The 21,772-nt window shown below is 42.8% G+C and overlaps 1 protein-coding gene across 1 annotated transcript; it reads right to left on the minus strand.

The window, feature by feature from the left end:
- Positions 1 to 985: 985 nt before the first annotated feature.
- mettl26 (methyltransferase like 26) lies at positions 986 to 21,772 on the minus strand. The gene is made up of 6 exons (XM_028814064.2): positions 21,412 to 21,772; positions 13,474 to 13,636; positions 13,194 to 13,253; positions 7,969 to 8,036; positions 1,323 to 1,401; positions 986 to 1,218 (listed from the first exon to the last, which is right to left on the minus strand). The coding sequence occupies exons 1-6, from the start codon at positions 21,603 to 21,605 to the stop codon at positions 1,162 to 1,164; spliced, it is 621 nt and encodes a 206-aa protein (XP_028669897.2). The 5' UTR covers positions 21,606 to 21,772; the 3' UTR covers positions 986 to 1,161.

The raw sequence follows: 21,772 nt of genomic DNA on the forward strand, positions 1-21,772 counted from the left end.
CAACCAATCAGCATTGAGCAGTGACAGGCATTCAAATCAGCACAATGACAAGGGGACCCACATTTGTGCACAGCCAGTTTTTCACATTTGATTTAATGTCATACAACTAAATACAATACCATTTATTTTTGTGTAGCCCAAAAATCACACAAGAAGTATCGCAATGGACTTTAACAGGCCCTGCCTCTTGACAGCCCCCCAGCCTTGACTCTCTAAGAAGACAAAGGGAAAACTCCCAAAAAACCCTAGTAGGGAAAAAAATGGAAGACACCTCAGGAAAGGCAGTTCAAAGAGAGACCCCTTACCAGGTAGGTTGGGCATGCAGTGGGTGTCAAGAGAAGGGGGTCAATACAATACAACACACAGAACAGAACAAATCCTCAATACAATATAAAAATAAAAGTTTTAGAAGTACAACTAAATACTGCGTCACTTAAAATCTTTGTTCAGAAAACACCGCAGTACTCAGATGTTCCTAGGAAATGAAGGACCTAGCACTGTTATCTTTGTGTTGAAAGGAGAGTCAATTATTGTGCAGGCTGACAGGGGGTCCCAAACTTTTTCATATGACTGGATATGAAGCCCAGTTCAGAAAACCTCCCAAAATTGCAATGGCAACCTGGTAGCAGATGACTGGCAAGATCTTATATGCAGTGCCCATATTTAACTACAAACCGAACATGCTAGCTCCAGTGCAGCTCACCCTGCGGTTACTGGAAAGAAACCCCCGGCTAAAGTGAAGGCAATGACATAACTGGCACTGCAATAATAAGGGAGCTGACATCAATTAGAGGTTCACTGGTGAATTTATTATTAATAATAGAAGTGGCACAATAAGATCTTAAACAAGACTTTCACTTAAACACTGATCTGCCTATCTTGGCCTGGCTGGTAACAGTACCAGTACACCACTGGCAGGCCTGACCAGAGGACGACTGATCTGACCCTTCAGTGGAATCAGCCAGTGGGCAGTGAGGACATCAAATGTGACTTGTTGTACTTTAATGGTAAGGCTCTGATCTGCAATCAGAAAACACTTACACTTGACCCAGAGACATCTCTCCATGACATTGTGTGGCTGGAGATGACCAAGCCGATCCCAGAGGGCAGCATCTTTACAAGAGTTCGCCACTGATGCCCACATTGAGAATACGGGGGCACCTATAGCATGTTTTCTTTCCGGAAGAGGAGACATTTGTTATTGGCTGGCATGTCAACCTGTGAAGGAAGCAATGGGGGGTGGGGGGGGTATTAATGAAAATACTTCATTATGGTGAGCAAAAGTGAAGATTTCTTTCAAATTCCAAAATGAAAAAACTTACCACCTGTTCCAAAAACATCTCATTCTGCTCTGCCAGCGCCTGTAATAAGGAGGTGTCCCTCAGACCCCATTCTGAGTTCCTGTAGAAAAGAGTGAATGCACGGTGCGGAGTTTATTACAAAGTGCGGAGCAAGAAAAGTACGGTTTGATGGGACTGAAGCTGAAATCTAGTGGCCTGAGCAAGAGAACGAAAATCAAGAGTGGATTGTGAAGACTAAAAGGGAGATGTGAGGGCTCTGCGGACAGTCGGATTCAAGGTCAAGAGGTTAGGGTTAAAAATGATAACCTCAGAGCCTAGCAAATGAGATGCTGCCTTGTCACCGATGCCGAATTACAGTAAGCAGCTGGCAGGCAGGCGGTGAAGCTAAAAGCACCCCTTGGCAGAAATTCAGGCCCCATCTTGGCACACTTTTTCTGACATTGAGCAAATTTATTTGTTTGACTGCACCCCCAATTTCTGAGATATATAAAGTATGCACACTTGTAGGATGGCAATTCAGTGTGTTAGTGACCCCCTAGGACCCAGGTGTTGAAATTCCAGGCCTGGAGGGCCGCGGTGGGTACAGGTTTTCATTCTCACCCCTTTTACTAATCAGTTTTCACTGCTAATTAACTCCCTTTCCCTTCATTTTAATAGCCCTGTTTTTAAGGATTCAGTCCTCTCAGTTGATTCTTTTCTTCATTAAATGGCAGCCAAACAGAAATGAGACGTGAACCGAGCCAACAGATGACCAGCTAAACTGGGGTTTCAAACTCCAACCAGTCTCTTAATGAGAAGCCAGTTCTTGCTGTTAATTAAACCCGTTATTTAATTCCTCGGCTTGCTGCTGCTCTCACTCTACTACAGCAGACATTTCCCAAACTGTTGATTTTCCATTTCTGATTATAGACCTGAGAGATCAACCTCACCGAGACCCTCACCTTTCTTTATGTTCAGATAATGTGGTTAGCTGGTCACCTGTTTGCTCGTTTTGTGTCTCATTATTGTTTGGCAGCTAATTTAAGGAAATAGAAAGAACTAAGGGGTCTGAGTCGAGTTAATTAAAACTAAAGCAAAAGAAGTTAATCAGCAGCAAAAACAGGTCACTAATTAAGAAGGTGGTTAGAATGAAAACCTGCAGCCATTGCGGCCCTCCAGGACCGGAGTTTGACACCCCTGCCCTAGGACATACTTATAGTAACATTTTAGGTATCAGCTAAGCGGACAAGCTTGAATGATGAACGGAATGATCTCCTCTTTTTAATATAATTATTATAAATAAACTAGGACAGTGTAACAAGTGCAGGCATAAGCAACTATCCTTCTAAAACATTGAAAAAATGTCTTGAATTGCAAGTTTCCAAAATATTCGTGTAATTCACTTAGACTTTCCTGTCCTAATACGACGTCAGTGAGCTCCTCTGACTGCGTGCTGCCATACAGGGAAGGGGAAATTAATCAGCCAGCAAGCTGAAAAATAAAGAAATTGAAACACATGTCGGCAATGAAGAAATAATGTCACCTTTACTTGAAATTGCGAATCACAAGGTCCACCACAGAGCATTTAGTTGGCTTGTTTGCAAAAACTTAAAGCTGCACATGACAAGGATGGCTCTCCTCATCTTTCGGTTATTCTGCCTGCTGTTTTAGGTCTGAACAGAGGGGTTCAGAAATCCTAAACGTTATTATAAAGTGGCTCTTGCTTTCAAAGTAGAATATCAAGTGCCTTGAATATGGGAAAGGCGCTACAGAAATAAAATGTATTATTATTACTTGTCAATGACTTTTTGGCTTTCTGTCTGAATACATTAATGCAGGTGGCCATTTCACTCCAAAACGAACAGTGAGGAGAGCCCACCATTACACCTTAAAGCAGGGGTGTCGAACTCCAGGCCTGGAGGGCCGCAGTGGCTGCAGGTTTTCATTCTCACTCTTTTCCTTATCACTGACCAGTTTTCATTGCTAATTAACTCCTTTTCCCTTCATTTTAATAGCCCTGTTTTTAAGGATTCAGTCCTCTCAATTTATTCCTTTCTTCATTAATTGAGAGCCAAACAGAAATGAGATCTGAAACAAGCTGACAGATGACCAGCTAAATTGGGATTTGAAACTCCAACCAATTTTCACTCCAACCACTCTCTTAATGAGAAGCTGATTCTTGCTGTTAATTAAACTCGTTATTTAATTCCACAGGTTGTTGCTGCTCTCATTCTGCCACGGCAGACATTTCTAAAACTGTTGATTTTCTGTTAAAATGTTTTGGTGACCTGAGAGATCAACCTTATTGAGACCTTCACCTTTCGTTATTTTCAGATATTATGTGCTGGGCACCGGTGAGCTGGTCATGTGGTGGCTTGTTTTGTGTCTCATTATTGTTTGGCTGCTAATTAAGGAAAAAGAGAGGGGGTTTGAGTCAAGTTAATTAAAACTAAGGCAAAAGAAGTTAATTAGCAGCAAAAACTAATGAAGAAGAAGGATAGAATGAAAACCTGCAGCCACTGCGGCCCTCCAGGACCGGAGTTCGACACCTGTGCCTTAAAGGGTAACACTTGCTTTTGCCTAAGAGACTTATAAATGTGGAAAGACAACAGTAGTCCAAATGAAGCAAAAGCCTTAAAAAACAACACTTTATGATTCAAAAAAATAATACCCAACAAGGCCCTTAACTGGAAAATTGCTCCAGGGGTGCTGCACAAAGGCTGACACTGTGCTCCGACCTCCAAAAGTCATACAAAAAGACAATTTCCCCTCAGGGATTAATAAAGTATTGGAAATCAAAAAGAAAAATCTAAAAAAACTTCAAACCTACCAAACTTCTCCTTTAACTCCATTGATGAGAACAACGTAGTAAACCAATTCGGCCACTAGATGGCGGTAGCGTACAAAGATTTAAATGCAGACTGGCAGACTTGATCAGATTCAAAGTGGGCTCAGAGGGTACCAATTACAGCTACTCTGGGGGTCTCCTACTGGGCTTGAGTTGATTTTAATCAAAACAAATGATAATAGTAACTGGAGTTGTTCACTCTTTTAATCTATAAAAATCACACCAGTCAAAGTAATGGTTTGTGTTTGGCATGTGTTCAACACCCTGTACTACAGGAGATCCTTTGTGATTTCTTCTTATTAGCGTTTCCATCCATCCATCCATTATCCAACCCGCTATATCCTAACTACAGGGGTCTGCTGGAGCCAATCCCAGCCAACACAGGGTGCAAGGCAGGAAACAAACCCTGGGCAAGGCGCCAGCCCACTGCAGGGCACACATACACACACACACACACACACACACACACCAAGCACACACTAGGGACAATTTAGAATCACCAATGCTCCTAACCTGCATGTTTTTGGACTGTGGGAGGAAACCCATGCAGACACGGGGAGAACATGCAAACTCCACGCAGGGAGGACCTGGGAAGCGAACCCAGCGCTACCCACTGTGCCACCATGCCACCCAATTAGCATTTCCAACAGTACTAATATGCTGCAGACTCATCCTTGCATATGAAATCATGTATGGGCGGCACGGTGACACAGTGGTAGCGCTGCTGCCTGGCAATTAGGAGACCCGGGTTCGCTTCCTGGGTCCTCCCTGCGTGGAGTTTTCATGTTCTCCACGTGTCTGCGTGGGTTTTCTCCCACAGTCCAAAGACATGCAGGTTCGGTGGATTGGTGATTCTAAAATTGGTCCTAGTGTGTGCTTGGTGTGTTTGTGTGTGTCCTGCGGTGGGTTGGCACCCTGCCTGGGATTGGTTCCTGCCTTGTGCCCTGTGTTGGCTGGGATTGGCTCCAGCAGACCACTGTTTGGATGAAATCATGTATGTGAAATAAGCAAAATGAAAAAACAAACATCCAGCCATCCATTTTTTAAAACTGTGCAGCTTACAAATTGGGTCATTGTGGGTCAAAATTGACCTTTTTTCACAGATGTGCTGGAAGTAGAAGATAAAGTAAGAGTGGGCGATAATTATTGGACTGTAAGTAGCAAAGCCTTGGACTACTCTGTATCAACGTGTACAGACTGAAATATAAATGATCAGCTGAATAACATTCTTCCTAACTATTAATGTAGAGAATTTGAAAATGCCAATGACAAACAAAGTTAATGAAACTGGATGACTCTAGGGCCCTGGGTTCAAATTCTGACCCAAGCATTGTCTTTGTGGAATTTATACATTCTCACTCTGTCTGTGTTTATGTGTCTGTCTTCTTTTTCACATCCCCAAGATGCTTAGAGGACTACAGATTGGCCCAATGTGGGGTGAAATTGTGCGTGTGCCCCGTGATAGACTGGCACCCCATCCAGAATTGGCTCCAGGTTTATACCGAGTGCTGCAGGGATTGGCACCTCTTAACTAGATAAGTGGGCTCTGAAAACAGACGTATGGACAGAGGAAATTCAGAACTGTGCTGACAGTTTATGTGCAAATTTATGGTTAGCAAATGTAAAATTTTAAAACAGAAAGCAAAAGAATGGTTAGAGGTGAACAATGGAGAATGCTGGGGCTTCAAAACATACTACAAAATGAGACATGTAATGTCTGGAATGCACTGACACATTGAATTCAAAATACTGGATTTTATTTCCCTCAGTAAATACAAGTTTTGCTTAAGATGTGTGTGTTATGATGTGATAAGAGGCTGTGTGACAAGTGCACGTCACAAGAAAGTCAGAGGAGCTTTAAAAAGGCCCTCATTACGCTCCCAGACCTACGCCAGCAATGAGGTGACACCTGAGGAGCTGCCATTAATACGTGTAAACCAAATGAGACAATGACAGCTTATGTTAACTGTAGTTACATTACAGTGGTACCTCTGGTCACGACCGGAATTCATTCCAAAACTTTGGACGCGACCCGAACGTAATTTCCCATAAGATTGTATGTAAATACAATTAATCTGTTCCAGACCGTAGGAACTGTATGTAAATATATATATACAGTAATCCCTCACTTATCGCGGGAGATAGGTTCCAAGGCCGACCGCGATAACTGAATTTCCGCGAAGTAGGGACACCATATTTATTTAATTATTTAACGTGTATTTGGACGTTTTTAAACCCTCCCTGTGTTGTTTACAACCCACCCTTTACTCTATTAATAACAGGGACAACTGCTAAGCAATATGAAATCGGTAGATAAGTTTACACTTACTGTATAGCGAAGTACACGTAGCTATATATGACGTGATGAATATGCTGCGCAGTAAAAATGATGACGATTGAAGGTGATAATCCCCTGAATGCAGTAGCAGGAGCATGTTAATGTTGAATGAGTGAGATGAGACTTCCTGGTTAATGCAGCACTCCGTCGCTGAGCCAATCAGCAGCACACAGGAACTTAACTGTGTGCTCTGATTGGGTAGCTTCTCAGCCATCCGCCAATAGCATCTCTTGTATGAAATCAACTGGGCAAACCAACTGAGGAAGCAAATACCAGAAGTAAAAAGACGCATTGTCCGCAGAAACCCGCGAAGCAGCGAAAAATCCGCGTTATATATTTAGATATGCTTACATATAAAATCCGCGAAGTCGTGAATCCGCGAAAAGTGAACCGCGAAGTAGCGAGGGATTACTGTATATATTAAGCATAAAAATTGTTAATTATACCATAGAATGCATAGTGTAATAGTAAACTAAATGTAAAAACACTGAATAACAGAGAAAACTAACATTGTAAGAGTTGGTGCCAGACCCTTACGAACCGCTCGCTGTAAACACTTTCTTTATGAGTTTTAAGCACAGGGAAAAAAAATGAAACTTCTCTTGTGAAACGTTTCCCACCGTCCTCTACTGGCTTTAAATTCCTCACCTTCACCACTCAAAGAATTTTTTTTTCAGCAAATCGCCATGAATCTTCCTGTCTTTCTTGCATACAATCGGCTCACTTATGCTATTCTCCCCTGCAAGGTGCTTCTCGTTCAGCCACACTAGTAAGTTTTTCCACCTCTTCCAGCACTCGAGGCCTCTGCTTGGTTAACGCTGTAACTCCTTTTGCAACATCAGCTGCTTTGTTAGGCCCAGTATACGCAAACAAAAGAAAATGGGAAACAGAGAATGGGAAATCATTGGCGCGTACGCACGCGCGTAGGGAAACTGGCCACCAGTGTTTTTGTTCACCACCAGAGTGTGTGGTTGTGAACAGATGCAAAATTTTGGCAAACTGTTTGATCGTAACCCGATTTGTACGTGTTCAGAAACGTTCATGACCAGAGGTTCTACTGTATAAGGAAACTAGAAAAATTTGTTATTTTCATTTTTCGGCAAGAACATTTAACAGAAAAAAGCACAGATCATAGTAAATATGGGAAACCAAGTGTCCAGTAAAAAGACTGAAAGCAGGACTTTGGGACCCGGCACAACCCAAACTGATTTTATTCAGGGACACAAACTCAATGGGAATTAAAGATCCTGATATGTCGAGTTGTACAGTCTGTAACTGCCAAGATGTTCCTTTTTTCTTTTTAGGAAATGTTCTAATGTGTTATTATGCCCTGGTATGTAGAAACTAAACTGAATTTGTTTTTGTGGCACAGTGCAGGTAGGCTGTTTTATTTTAAGAGAAATCCCACACTGAAGTCCAGACTAACAATTCAAGCTTCTGGTATGCAGCAAAATGGAGGAAAGGAGAGCAGCGTAATGAATTATTATTATTATTATTATTACCTTTGTCGCAGGCTGTAATCAAAGTCCACATTGCTTTGCGGTGTGATTATCCCGTTAATGGAATATGGCTGAAAGAGGAAAAAAAGCTCATGTTAGCACACACGGTGATTTTCACGCAAAAGTCTGTAGCATTACACCCACTACCAAAAGAGAAGCTGATACTCAGTAAACGTGCTCATTTATTCTGTTTGATTTTGGTTTAATTACTAAGACGTTCCCTGGTAGCTAAGAAGTAAGCAGTTGCAGTGGTAGGATGAAGATAAACATTTATATAGTGAACACCATTTAACCCTTTATAACGTTAATCAGTACAAACCTTGAGCTTTACAGATGGCATGGCTAATCTTGAAGTCTGAAGCTTTCTGTGTCATCCGTATGCAGTATGGCAGTCGCAGTGTGCAGTGATACACGGTCAATGGGAATATCAGTGTGATTACTGCTTTAAACAGTAAATTAGACACACAGATTTACACATTCATTTACCTTACACTTATACATTATGCAACTGTTCGACTGACAACCGTCTGCCCGCCATTTTGGAATGCAGGGCAGGTGCTGCCATTTGTCAGCAACAAAAAGAATTTTAAGTGAAATCTCTATGTGCAGGGCAGCAGCTGTGAAATCTCTATGTAATAAACTTAATATAAGTTATAGCATAATGAAAATTGCATAATTAGATCTGGACCACCCTATATACTGTATATACTGTGGTATAGCAGGACCGCAACTCAAAAAAAAAAAAGTGGCTGTTTTAATAAAATAATCCGTTGTCCGGCTGTGGGGAGCTGGTGAAGTACACTGCCTGGCCAAAAAGAAAAGTCGACACCTGGATTTAACTAAGCAAATAGGTAGGAGCCTCCTATTGGATAATTACTGCAAGGGCGATTATCTGTCAGCTGGCAACAAGTTATTCTCATGAATTTCCCCTTGGGATTAATAAAGTATCTATCTATCTATTATATAGCACCTTTCACATCTATCTATCTATCTATCTTATTGTGCCTTTCATCTATCTATCTATCTATCTATCTTATTGTGCCTTTCATCTATCTATCTCTCTCTCTCTTATAGTGCCTTTCATCTATCTATCTATTTAATCTATCTATCTATTATATAGTGTCTTTCACCTATCTATCTATCTTACTAGAACCCCCTCTATTCACCACATCACTCCCGTCTTGCAGCAGCTTCATTGGCTTCCAGTTCAGTTCTGAATTCAATTCAAAATTCTCCTACTAACTTTTAAGGCTCTCCACCACCTCGCCCCTCCATATCTGTCTGACCTCCTCCATGTTGCCAGTCCCTCCCGTACCCTTACATCCTCTTCCTCCATCCACTTGACTGTCCCCTTCGTCCTTCTTACCACTATGGGGAGCAGAGCATTCAGTTACTCTGGAACTCACCACTATCCATCCATCCATCCATTTTCCAACCCGCTGAATCCAAACACAGGGTCACGGGGGTCTGCTGGAGCCAATCCCAGCCAACACAGGGCACAAGGCAGGAACCAATCTCGGGCAGGGTGCCAACCTACTGCAGTCACCAGTATCTGAGCTTTGAAATATTGAATCATTTTCACTTTTCAAATCTAAACTTCAAACTCATTTGTTTAAGACGGCTTTTTCTCTTTGATTATAATTGCTCCATCTGATTTTAACGTTTGTATTTTACTTTTGTTTATAATCTGTGTTTTATCTATTGTTCGGTGTCCTTGAGTGTTTAGAAAGGTGCTTACAAATAAATAAAATGTATTATTATTATTAAATAATATATAACTAAAAATGCTTCACTTTTTGTTTTACATTATGTTTTGGCAATCAGAAGGCTGCCGGTTCGAATCCCATAAACACCAAAAGTGACTCTGCTTTGTTGGGCCCTTAGCCTGCAGTCGCTCCGTCCTGGGTATGATGTTAATCAGCATCCAGCCCTGCATGTCAGCCCTCCAATCTGCAGGGAATAACCTGGGTGTTGGTGGCAGAATTGGCACTCCAGCCACCATAAAAAACCTCCCACTGGTTCCATTCCATCTGAACTCGTGTGGTGCTGAGGTGCCACCTGTTGCATGGCTGCACTCGGGTCCTAATCTGGGATCCTAAGTTGGTTTGTCATGTGGTGGGTGCAGCAATGCGCTGTATCAACGCCCGCTCCTAACCTCACTCACTCACTTTAGCAATTCTTAATAACTTGTGTAACAAGAGGGAGCATCGAACTGAGCTTCTAGTCGAGATGAGCGGTATTCCATAAACAGTATAAACTGGATGGATTAGAGAAGTAAGCCATCCATGATACTATGGTCCCCTGATACACTAAGTAGAAGGGCTGCTGGGCCAGTTAACCTATGCATACATCCGCAGGGTGTGTTGGGAATTGTAGTCACATTGGACCCAAGAAGTACTACCATCGTGTAGTGCTGTGCCACCATTAGTGCTCCCGGGTTTGGTTTGAAAAGGGCCGCTTCACTTCAGTCAGGGAGTCGGAGTACAACACTCGCTGGGAGATGTGGAGAAACAAAGGAAGGCGTGAAGTGTGAAGGAGCCTGTTGTAGGTACTCCTATAACATAAAAATCATTTTATTTCAATCTGTGATTGTACTGCAGTAGTTGTGTCTGGGGTGCTGTTATGCCCCCTAGTGGTCACAACCAGTGTAGTCAGCACAATTTTTGGGCCATCTGCTTGGCAGGGACCTGCATTAATAAATTTTATGTGGCAAAACCCCACTATAACAGAAGTGCATGTTGGTAGTACTTGCAGGGCAGGTGGAAGCGACCTCAACATAAGGATAGCTCTCCCCTACAGCTCCCCCTGGTGGCACCCATGGAGCCCAGCTGGACTGTCCAATGGGACTACAACTCACAACACACCCAGCGGGTGTATGCAGGAGTGCACTGGCCCAGGAGCTCTGCCACCTAGTGGCACATGGGACTATAGTATCATGGATGGCTGTGTCCTCTAATCCATCCAACTTTATAGTTCCTTCTGTTAACAACAATGCTCTCCATTCAGGACGGTACCTCTGTCCCATGTCCCCTCCTGTCACAACAGACTGTAAAGTGTGTGATTGTTTTCATAATTTTAATTTAAAGTGCAAGTAACACACTCATGCCACATATCTGAATACCATGCAGAGTTATTTGGGAACTACAATAAATAAGTATAAACATTAGGAAACATTTAATATTCCGATAAACTTAAGACTCAGGATAAAAAGATGTTTTCTAATACATCCATTCCTCTCTTTTCAAACCCACTTAATCAAATTTTAAGTTCACACAAGATTGGTGCCTGTCCTGGCAGCAATGAAAGTAAGGCAGGAACCAGCCCTGGATGGGCCACCAGTCCGCCACAGGGCACCCTCAGTTAATTTAGAGAAGCAAATCAGCATTGTGTACATGAGGTAAACTACAGTACCTGGAGAAACACCGCAGCACAAACGGAGAGAATGTGAAAACTGCACACAGGGAGAGGTCAAACTGGGATTTGAAACCAGACACCTGAAACTGTGAGGTGCCAGGACTAAACGCAGTGCCACCATAAAAATGAAAATATATCCAGTCATATGAAACAGTTTGGGACCCCCTGTCAGCCTGCGTAATAATTGACTCTCCTTTCAACACAAAGATAACAGTGGTCTGTCTTTCATCTCCTAGGAGTACTGCAGTGTTTTCTGAACAAAGATTTTTAGTGACGCAGTATTTAGTTTATTAAATTAAATCAAATGTGAAAAACTGGCTGTGCAACAAATGTGGGTCCCCTTGTCATTGTGCTGATTTGAATGCCTGTCACTGCTCAATGCTGATTGGTTGATGAGCTCGTTAAGCCTTGAACTTCATAGACAGATGTGTCCAATCATGAGATATAAAGGTATTTAAGGTGGTCAATTACAAGGTGGGCTTCCTTCCCTTTGACTCTCCTCTGAAGAGTGACAGCATGGGATCCTCAAAGCAACTCTCCAAAGATCTGAAAATAAAGATTGTTGAGTCTCCTGGTTTAGGGGAAGGCTCCAAAAAGCCATCTCAGAGGTTTAAACTGTCAGTTTCTGTAACTGTAAGGAATGGAATCAGGAAATGGAAGGCCACAGGCACAGTTGTTGTTAAACCAGCAGGTCTGGCAGGCCAAGAGAAATACAGGAGTGGCATATGAGCAGGATTGTGAGAATGGTGACAGACAACCCACAGGTCACCTACAAAGACCTGCAAGAACATCTGGCTGCAGATGGTGTATCTGTACATCGTCCTACAATTCAGCACATCTGTATGGCAGGGTGATGAGAAAGAAGCCCTTTCTGCACTCACGCCACAAACAGAGTCGCTTGTTGTATGCCAATGCTCATTTAGACAAGCCGGATTCATTTGGGAACAAAGTGCTTTGGACTGATGAGACAAAAATTGAGTTATTTGGTCAGAACAAAAAGCGCTCTGCATGGCGGAAGAAGAACACTGCATTCCAAGACAAACACCTGCTACCTACTGTCACATTTGGTGGAGGTCCCATCATGCTGTGGGGCTGTGTGGCCAGTTCAGGGACTGGGGCCCTTGTTAAAGTCGAAGGTTGGATGAATTCAACCCAATATTAACAAACTCTTCAGGATAATGTTCAAGCATCAGTCACAAAGTTGAAGTTACGCAGGGGTTGGATATTCCAACAAGACAATGACACAAAACACAGTTGGAAATCTACAACGGCATTCATGCAGAGGGGGAAGTACAATGTTCTGGAATGGCCGTCACAGTCCCCTGACTTGAATGTCATCGACAATCTATGGGATGATTTGAAGCAGGCTGTCCATCAAATTGAACTGAACCGGAGAGATTTGGTATGAAGAATGGTGAACAAGACCTCCATCCAGAATCAGACACTCATCACAGGCTATAGGAGGACAGCGTTGAGAGGACAAGAGGAGGCTCAACTAAGTACTGATGTCATATCTCTGTTGGGGTGCCCACATTTATGCACCTGTCTAATTTTGTTATGATGCATATTGCATATTTTCTGTTGATTCAATAAACTTAATGTCACTGCTGAAGTCCTACTGTGTCCATAAGGCAGGTCAGATATTAAAAGGAAGTTGACACTTTGAATTACGAGGGGCTCCCAAACTTTTTCATATGACTGTATGTTAATGACATTTAGTGGAGAATCACAGAATCAAAGTCAAAATGGTGATGTAAGCATGCATTTGAATATATTTGGTCATAAAACGCATAATGAAAGGAGATGTTACTCACACCATAAGTGAGAAGTAAACCACCAGGTTTCAGCAGTTTTCCAGCCCCTTGAAATAAGCCCTGTAAAATAAATATAAGATAATAAATGATAGAAGAAACAATAGACAACATAAAAACCCCGTTGCCTGCTGCTGCTTAATTAATATTTTAGAATGTCCGGGTTGAAGGACAAGCTCAAAAGATGATACTGGCATCTCAGATTTTTATGATGATTCTCAAGGACACACAAACACCCTGCCACAGTTCTCTTCACTCAACACAAATAAATGAAGTGCCTTACTTCTGTACAGTTTAGCGGTGAAATATGAATCATGTTGATGTTCACAATGAGGTGCACAGAGTTTGGCTGAAGGCCACCCCACGTCTCCCAGCTCTGTGATGCATCCAAGTAGATAGGTGGCTTCACATTGTTCACCTTTGTAGCTTCGATGTAAGATGAAATACTGGCAAGGAAAGTGGAGAAAGAAGCACAATTACTGGAGCTCCTGGGCACTTCTTCCTAGGGTTTGGGACCACAGTTGGCTGCTGAGTGTGCACAGTTAATGCTCTTATTCTGGTCAGAGACTCACATTCACAATCAGGAGCCAAATGCATTGCATTATTTTGTGTTTTTTGCTAACAGCTTACTTGAAATTATCTTCCTCCCCCTCTTAAGGAGAACTAAATTAATTCACACTGTTTCTACCACTTATGGCCTGTAGGGGACGTAACAACATCCCAAACCCAACTACAGCCATAAACACGGTCCCGGGTTCAAATCCAATGATTTTTATTCACAATAATTTGCAACTCTTACAGACCTCCATCCCTCAGTGTTGTAGCGGCCCCCACACAACACAACAACCCAACAATACCTTCCGTCTCTCTTTGCTCCTGTTTTCCTCCACTTCTCCCAGCTTATTGCTGTCCATCTCTGTCTCCCATATCCGAGTCCCTGGGCAAAGTGGAGGGGTCTCTTTTAACACTCGACCAGGGAGTACTTCTGGTTCTCAAACTTCTGTCTCCGGAAAGCACTTCTGGGTCAGACAGGACCACCCTGGTCCTTGTGCAGTCAAAATCCAGCAGCTCCCCCTGACGGCCCCCACAGAACCAGACAAGGTATCCCCATGGGACCACATCTCCTATGCTGCCACCCAGTGTATGGGGAGTTGTGCTGCCCACAGCAGGAAGTCACCCACAGTCCTGTCTTTCCAAGTCTACCCATGGTGTCCCTCTGTGACTACTGGGACGCCAGCCCTGGTGTGGCAGCTGCTGCAGTGTCCTTCCATTTCCATCTTTTTGTGTGGGAGGGGAATAAAGCAGCTCTCTCCTTGGCCTTCCTTTATAATGGGCCTCCTGGCCAGGCAAGGGGTCAGGATCCATCCATCACACACCTTGTAGGTGCCAGTGTGTTTTTCTACACAGCAGTGTGTTGGGAAAATCATATAAGTGCAGGTGATGCCAACGGACTAAAGCTGCAGACTATTCTAATCGAAGACCCTCACCCCCTGTATGAGTACATTCAATAATAAATGGAGACGTGCTTCTCCGTCAGTCACCAGGCTCTATAATGAGTCGCCCCTCGACTGAGGAGGTTTTGTTCTTTGTTTGGTTAATGGTACTGAGCTAGTTAGTGTAGCAGACATCTTAACAGACAATGACATCCTGTGATATAAAACCCTAATCACGTTACACTTAGGGGCGGCACGGTAGCGCAGTGGGTAGCGCTGCTGCCTCGCAGTTAGGAGACCTACAGGTTTGCTTCCCGGGTCCTCCCTGCGTGGAGTTTGTATGTTCTCCCCGTGTCTGCGTGGATTTCCTCCCACAGTCCAAAGACATGCTGGTTAGGTGCATTGGTGATCCTAAATTGTCCCGTGTGTGTGTGCTTGGTGTGTGTGTGTGTGTGCCCTGCGGTGGGCTGGCACCCTGCCCAGGGTTTGTTCCTGCCTTGTGCCCTGTGTTGACTGGGATTGGCTCCAGCAGACCCCCGTGGCCCTGTGTTAGGATATAGCAGGTTGGTTAATGACTGACTGACTGACTTTACACTTAGTAAGTACCTACACTTTAATTTACTTATACATAATTCTAGTTATACAGTATGTGTATTTGTATATTGGTACCTTGTTATCATATTTAAGATTATAAGGATTCTTGTTATAAGAGGTGTGACAATTTAATTCCCAGAAAGGCCCAGTTGTGTTGCCTGTGCTACAAAGGGCCACAGAAATGTTGGCTCTGTTAAAAGTGGCGTATGGCTTAGATCAGTGCTTCCCAACCTCGGCCCTGTGGCGCCCCCCTGTGACTGCACATTTTTGTAGCTTCTGTTTTTAATTGGACTCCTGGGCTAATTAAGTGATGTGTTCTTTCCCAAGTTCTGTGTTTTGGGAACAATATAGAAATTAGAAAACTAAGTTTGGTAAAAAAAAAAAAAAATATATATATACCGTATTTACCGGTGTACCACGCACACATTTTTTCTCGAAAATTAGCATTAGAAAATCAGGTGCGCGTCATACACAAGGACATTTTTTTCTGTGATGTTTACTTCTTCTGCTTGGGCTCTCTCGCTCACTCGCTCTCTCTCTCTCTCTCTCGCTTACTCACTCTCTCTCTCTCTCTCTCCCTCTTTCGTCATGCAACAAAAACAGAAGGGCATTTCGCGGAAAACGTGCCCTAAAGTCTTCCTATACAATCACAATGTGCGTTGTACACGGGGAAATTTTTTTTCGTGATTTTCTTTGTAAAAATTAGGGTGCGTGTCTTACACGAGGGCGCATGGAACATGAGTAAATACGGTATATATATATATATATATAATTCTAACAAATTGCTACACGTATACAGGAACATTGCAATGCCGTTACAAGGAAGGACTCACGATTACAGATCTACATGCATACAAAATCAACAGGACACACATTTAACTGGGACAATGTACAAGTCAGATTTAAGGCCAGTACTAAGAGTGCCAGAGTACTGGCTGAATCTTGGCTATCAAACGAAAACGCCATCAACAGACATCTGGACATAAACCCAGCATATGCACACTTAAGTAGAACATGTTCATAATAAATAAAACGTTATTGACCTGTATCTCTCCACCCCCCCACCTAATTTTGCTATTTATTGCCTTTGATCCTTGAATGTCCAAGCATTATCCTCTGATGAAGGCTCCTGGTAGGGGCTGAAAGCTCAGGAATAAAAACTACTTTATGATATACGGTAGAGTCTCACTTATCCAACCTTCGCTTATCCAACATTCCGTATTATCCGACGTCCCACCACAAAAAAAAAAACAAAAAAATGCATCAATTGGCAACAAGAACTGCAAGTTGTGAGCGAGAGCATAGTCAGTTTTTTGTTGCCAAGTTCATTTTTTCTGTTGTTTTATTGTAAAACATGATTATTAGGTTCATAATGTGTAAAATTATAACATAGTTTGACGTTTAATAGGCTTTTTCTTAACACCTCCCATTAGCCGGCCCATTTATGTCGGATAAGCGAGACTCTACTGTATATATATATATGCCTCTGTATATCTGTCTGATCTTCTTCATGTTGCCATTCCCTCACTAACCTCAGATCCTCTTCCTCCATCCATCTGACTGTCCCTCTCGCCCGTCTAACCTCCATGAGGAGCGAAGTGTTCAGCCGTTCTGCTCCCAAGCTCTGGAATTCATTACCTACCGAGCTTAGAAATATCAAATCAATTTCATCCTTCAAATATAAACTTAAATCGCATCTGTTTAAAATGGCTTTTTCTTTATGATTACAGTGGCTTTGTTTGGTTTTAATTTTTATATTTTCTGAAGTTCTAAATTGTTTATAATTGTGTCTTTTATTTACTGTTTGTTTGGTGTCCTTGAATTCTCAGTTTTCTTTTTAACAATATTTACATCTTGATTTTCATTCTACTTTTCTAGGTGTTCTAATTGTTTAATTAATCCATTATTTACTAATTAGTAGGCCTGACACTAAAGTACTTGCAGCCTTTGATTATTCCATGTTGTTTGCCTGCCTGTCTGCTCCGCTCATTTTTAATTGTCATTAATAAAATACAACAAAGGGGAAAAACTGCACAGAGAAAAGGCAAAATATAATGAAATCAACAAAAGAGAGTGAAGCATTTCAATCGAACGCAAAAGCAGAAATATTTCTAAGTGTCTTATAAATGTAAAAATCATGTTGCTGTGCTTTTCTGAATGTAGAATAAAAGAAAAATAACCCCAGCTAATTAAATGAGCTCAGTGTGATCAGGTGTTGTCACTGATTAGGAATCCAGTTGGAACAAAAACCTGCAGCCACAGGGGGGCCACAGGGGGGCCGCAGGGCCGAGGTTGGGAAACACTGGTTTAGATGCTTTGAGTGGCAGAAATGGCTGAAGGAAGGGATAAGAAGATATGAATGACGACACCAGAAGTGGATCATCCATCGTCACAATGCCCCAAAGCCATGATGGTGCTCCTGGCTAAGACATGAATTATTAAATTGGCTCATCCGCCCTATCTGTCTTTGTCTGACTTTGCCCCTTGTGATTTCTGGCTCTTCCCAAAAAGAAAGACAAAGATTTTGAGACGTTTCTGACATCCAGTGTATAACGTCACAATGGAGCTCGAGGCTATTCCAGAAACAGTTGATATCATCAGACCCAATGCATGGCTGCAGAAGGTGACAGTAGTCTATATGCACAGATTGGCACGCACTGTTTCTACAGGTTCATTACACCTCGTAAGTAGGTGCCACTTTTTTTGCATAACCCTGCAATTTCCATAAGGATTCATCAAGTTTCTATTCGTCTCTTTTGTCTGAAAGTATTCTGCTGAGGAACACCGTCACTCGTCACATGGAAGCAATGGATGCTCTTCTATGCATCCAGTCGCCAGGTTGGGGTCGGGGGGAGTTTGGGGGGTGGCAAGTGGGGCGACCGTCTCAGTCCCTGCACCTACGGAGGCCCCGCTTTTGAGGTCCATGTGTCTCGTTTGAGCGGATTTGTCAAGTTATATTCTCCAGTATATACAAGTTTGAGATGCTTTTAAGAGGAACCCTTTTAAAATCCCTCTGCAAGGTCAAATTCCATACATGTACATCTTTGAAAACATTCCATAGTCCGAATATGAATGCACAAAAACAATGATAACTGGCTGACATGACATCCACGTGAGTTATGATTATGACATCCTGCATATCGAGACTCAGAGTATCCTTGCAATTTGAGTACTTTTTCTAGACGAGGCCCTGCTAATTTCCGCATGACACAGAATCGCATTTCGCACTGTCGTGGTATTGTCATGAATTATGAATTGCACTTATTTAATAGATTATATCGTTATATTTTGATAAAGTCTGTTTGTTATCTTTCAAAATTTTAGCTGAATACTGTAATGAGAAAATCCGCTGTATGTTAACATTATTTTTATTAAATTCACATGCAGGTTTATACAGTCCACACATAGCGGTAACAGCGTTTGACGTAACCAGCTCTGCATGGGATTGGTCAGCCCTAGGCCCCGCCCACCCCCTAAGTCCGCCTCTGGGGTCTGTGGGGGTGGAGTGGGATTGTGTGTGCGTTCTCAGTCTCCAGGCCCAGACAGAAACTGGGCTCCATTCTTTGTGCAGTTGACCTCAGGCTGATGGCATCTCTGTGAAGTCACTGTCTACCTGAGGGGACCGGGACCCGTTTAGCCTGGACCCTCTCTAGAAACATAAGAAATTGGACAAGTGAGCGGAGGCCATTCAGTCCATCAAGGTCATTTTGTTTAGCTAATAGCTAAGCTTTCCCCATCTCTCGTCCACATTCCTCTTAAAGGTTGTCAAGGTTTCTGCTTCACCTACACGTCTTGGTAGATCAGGGAATAAAAAAAGGGAATAAACCCGAGGAAAATTTCCACATTGATTAACATTCACTGGGATGTCAGTCTATTACAGTGCATGCGCATTCACTGCAAAATGGTGTTCATATTAAGAAAATGCCATAAACTGGGAGGTGCTGCTTCAAACAAACACGTGTGAGTCTCATGCTGGACAAACTGCAGCCAGTCATACCAGACCGTCTACATCTGTACTTTTATTTTCTTACTCCCTCTATAATTCTTACAACAATTTGTCCCACTTACATGTTGTAAATGTGCGTCTCTTCCTGGCGCAGCTGTCCATAGACATATATAGATGGACGCCACATTCGCTGTGTTGCCCAGTCTGACACGATACGTCAGCGCATCTGCCATATTGCGAGTGGCAAAAGTGCCATTTAAACGAATACAGGTAGACGTGGAAACGGGGTTTTCTGATGAAAAAATAATAACGTTTAAAACAGTATTGTTTACATACAACAGATTTTGGCGAATCGTTTAAATTCAATTATTTATATCCATTTATACACCACTGCGGTGAGTTGGCACCCTGCCCGGGATTGGTTCCTGCCTTGTGCCCTGTGTTGGCTGGGATTGGATCGAGCAGACCCCCATGACCCTGTGTTTGGATTCAGCAGGTTGGAAAATGGATGGATGGCATTTATACACCAATAATGGCAACTTTTAAATAATAATAATTATTATTAAATAATTCCTCCCGTATAAGTAACATTTCTCCGACTGCCTTCTTCCATCTCTGAAACATTTCTAGACTTTGTCCTGTTCTTATGCAACACAGTACTGAAGTATCGGTTAATGCTGGAGTCACCTCACATACAGATTACTATAATGCTATTTTATCTGGCATCCCACAAAAACGTATTCATCGCATACAACTTCTTCAAAATTCTGCTGCCAGGATAATAACCTGCTGCTCTAAATCCACTGAACATATTACACCGATTCTCTCTCAGCTTCACTGGCTCCCTGTTAACTACCGATTACAATACTAAATACCACTCTTAACATTTCAAGCTCTCCACAGCCTCACTGATCTACAGACTTACACTCATCTGCAGCTCGACTTTCTGTACCGCACATCAAACTCAGTTCTATGGGAGCTCAAGTGTCTCTCATTGTGCTCCTCAACTCAGGAATTCTCTTCCCTCTCATATCCGTCAGCTCGATTCAATAACACATTTTTAAAACTACCCTCAAAACTTATCTTTTCAAACTGGCATACCATCTGTGAAGACTGCACTGTTACTGCCAGTTATCTTTGTGTGTCTTTCTTTTAACAGTGAAATGATCCACTCAATGACAAAAAGAAACAATTTTATTGTGAACAAATTGGCTTAATTTCTGCAAACATTTCATTCATTCCTCTCTCAATCTCTCTCTCACACACACACACAATGTGGTTACTTAAATATATACAGGTTAGGATCTAAAATCCATGACACAGAAATGTCTTCCATAGCTTTTTTCTGTGTGTTGCCACTCTGTAATTTGAGAGTATTCAGTCTGACAATATGGTGCAGCCTTAGTTTGTGAAAGACAGACACGACTAAAGACAGGAGCAGAAAATGATGGCTGTCAATTTCAAACTGTGTTTCCTTCATCATCTGAACCAATCTCAGCCCAAACAAACTGACTGATCAAAGATCCACTGACAGCTTGTCTTAATGTCGACTGTCAGATAACACGCTCAGCTACTTTGACCACCTTGACTGGACCCTCAGAAAGAATCCTCAGACCTCCTTTGTTGTATAATGTGAGCGTTAAGTGGTAGCTTTGATCGTATGATGCCAGTACAGCATCTGTTACCAAACTAGCATGGCACACATCACAGGGCAGCTTTCTCAATATCCCGTCTAAGGGCTACCTGACCTCCCACTGCTTCCTGAGGTGGTTTCATTTTGGAAACCTTCAAAGTTTGAGAAATGTTAACAGCTAACAACAATCTAGTTAGTGACTAAATACGTTTAGCCAAAACGTTGTTTGGAGGCTCACTTGAGCACATAAATGCATAGCTTTTAGCACCTGGTGTAGCTAAAGTTAAGATTATAAAATGGGATTTTCTAATGGCTAAATATCACCAAAACAATTGTTCAGCTTTACCTATGAAATGTAATCCCTGTGATTTGGTTTGGAGCGTACAGCGGTTTGTACAATCCCAAGCAGCACATGCATCTTTTATCCATTACTTCACTCCACAGCAGTGCCACTCGCAATATGGCGGCGACGTTGACGTACGATGCTGCTGGTCATGAGACGTCTTCTTGTCTATGCAGGTCGGTCGCTCGTTACCACTCGGCGCGCGTTCTGCTCCTTCATGTTTCCCGCCCATTCCCCCTTGCCCCGCCCCTTTTTTTTAGCCCAGTGCTCACCTTACGAGAGAACGCGCCTCGTTGTCGGATGGTTGCCAGGTGACTCTGGGCATCTGCTGGGCAAAGTGTACGACATGCTGTCCGGAGCCCGAGGCTATTTCCAGAGCCTGCAGAGGCAGCCGAGGATCCACGCACTGCAGTAGTACGTCTGCGATCGGCTGTTTATTCCTCTCTGCTGCCGCCGCGCACAGCATCTCTCAGCGCTTGTAAGAGGGCGGCCCACCCAGGTTGAAAAAAACAAAAAAGGTCAAAAGGAGGATACTGGAAAGAGGAGAGCAGCGAACGCTTTCCTTCGGGGACTCGGAGGCGTCTGTCGATTCAATTGTGCTGCGTGATGAGGATTCGCAGGACACGGAAACTT

This window comes from Erpetoichthys calabaricus, chromosome 11, assembly GCF_900747795.2.
Source record: "Erpetoichthys calabaricus chromosome 11, fErpCal1.3, whole genome shotgun sequence".
Classification (NCBI taxonomy): domain Eukaryota; kingdom Metazoa; phylum Chordata; class Cladistia; order Polypteriformes; family Polypteridae; genus Erpetoichthys; species Erpetoichthys calabaricus.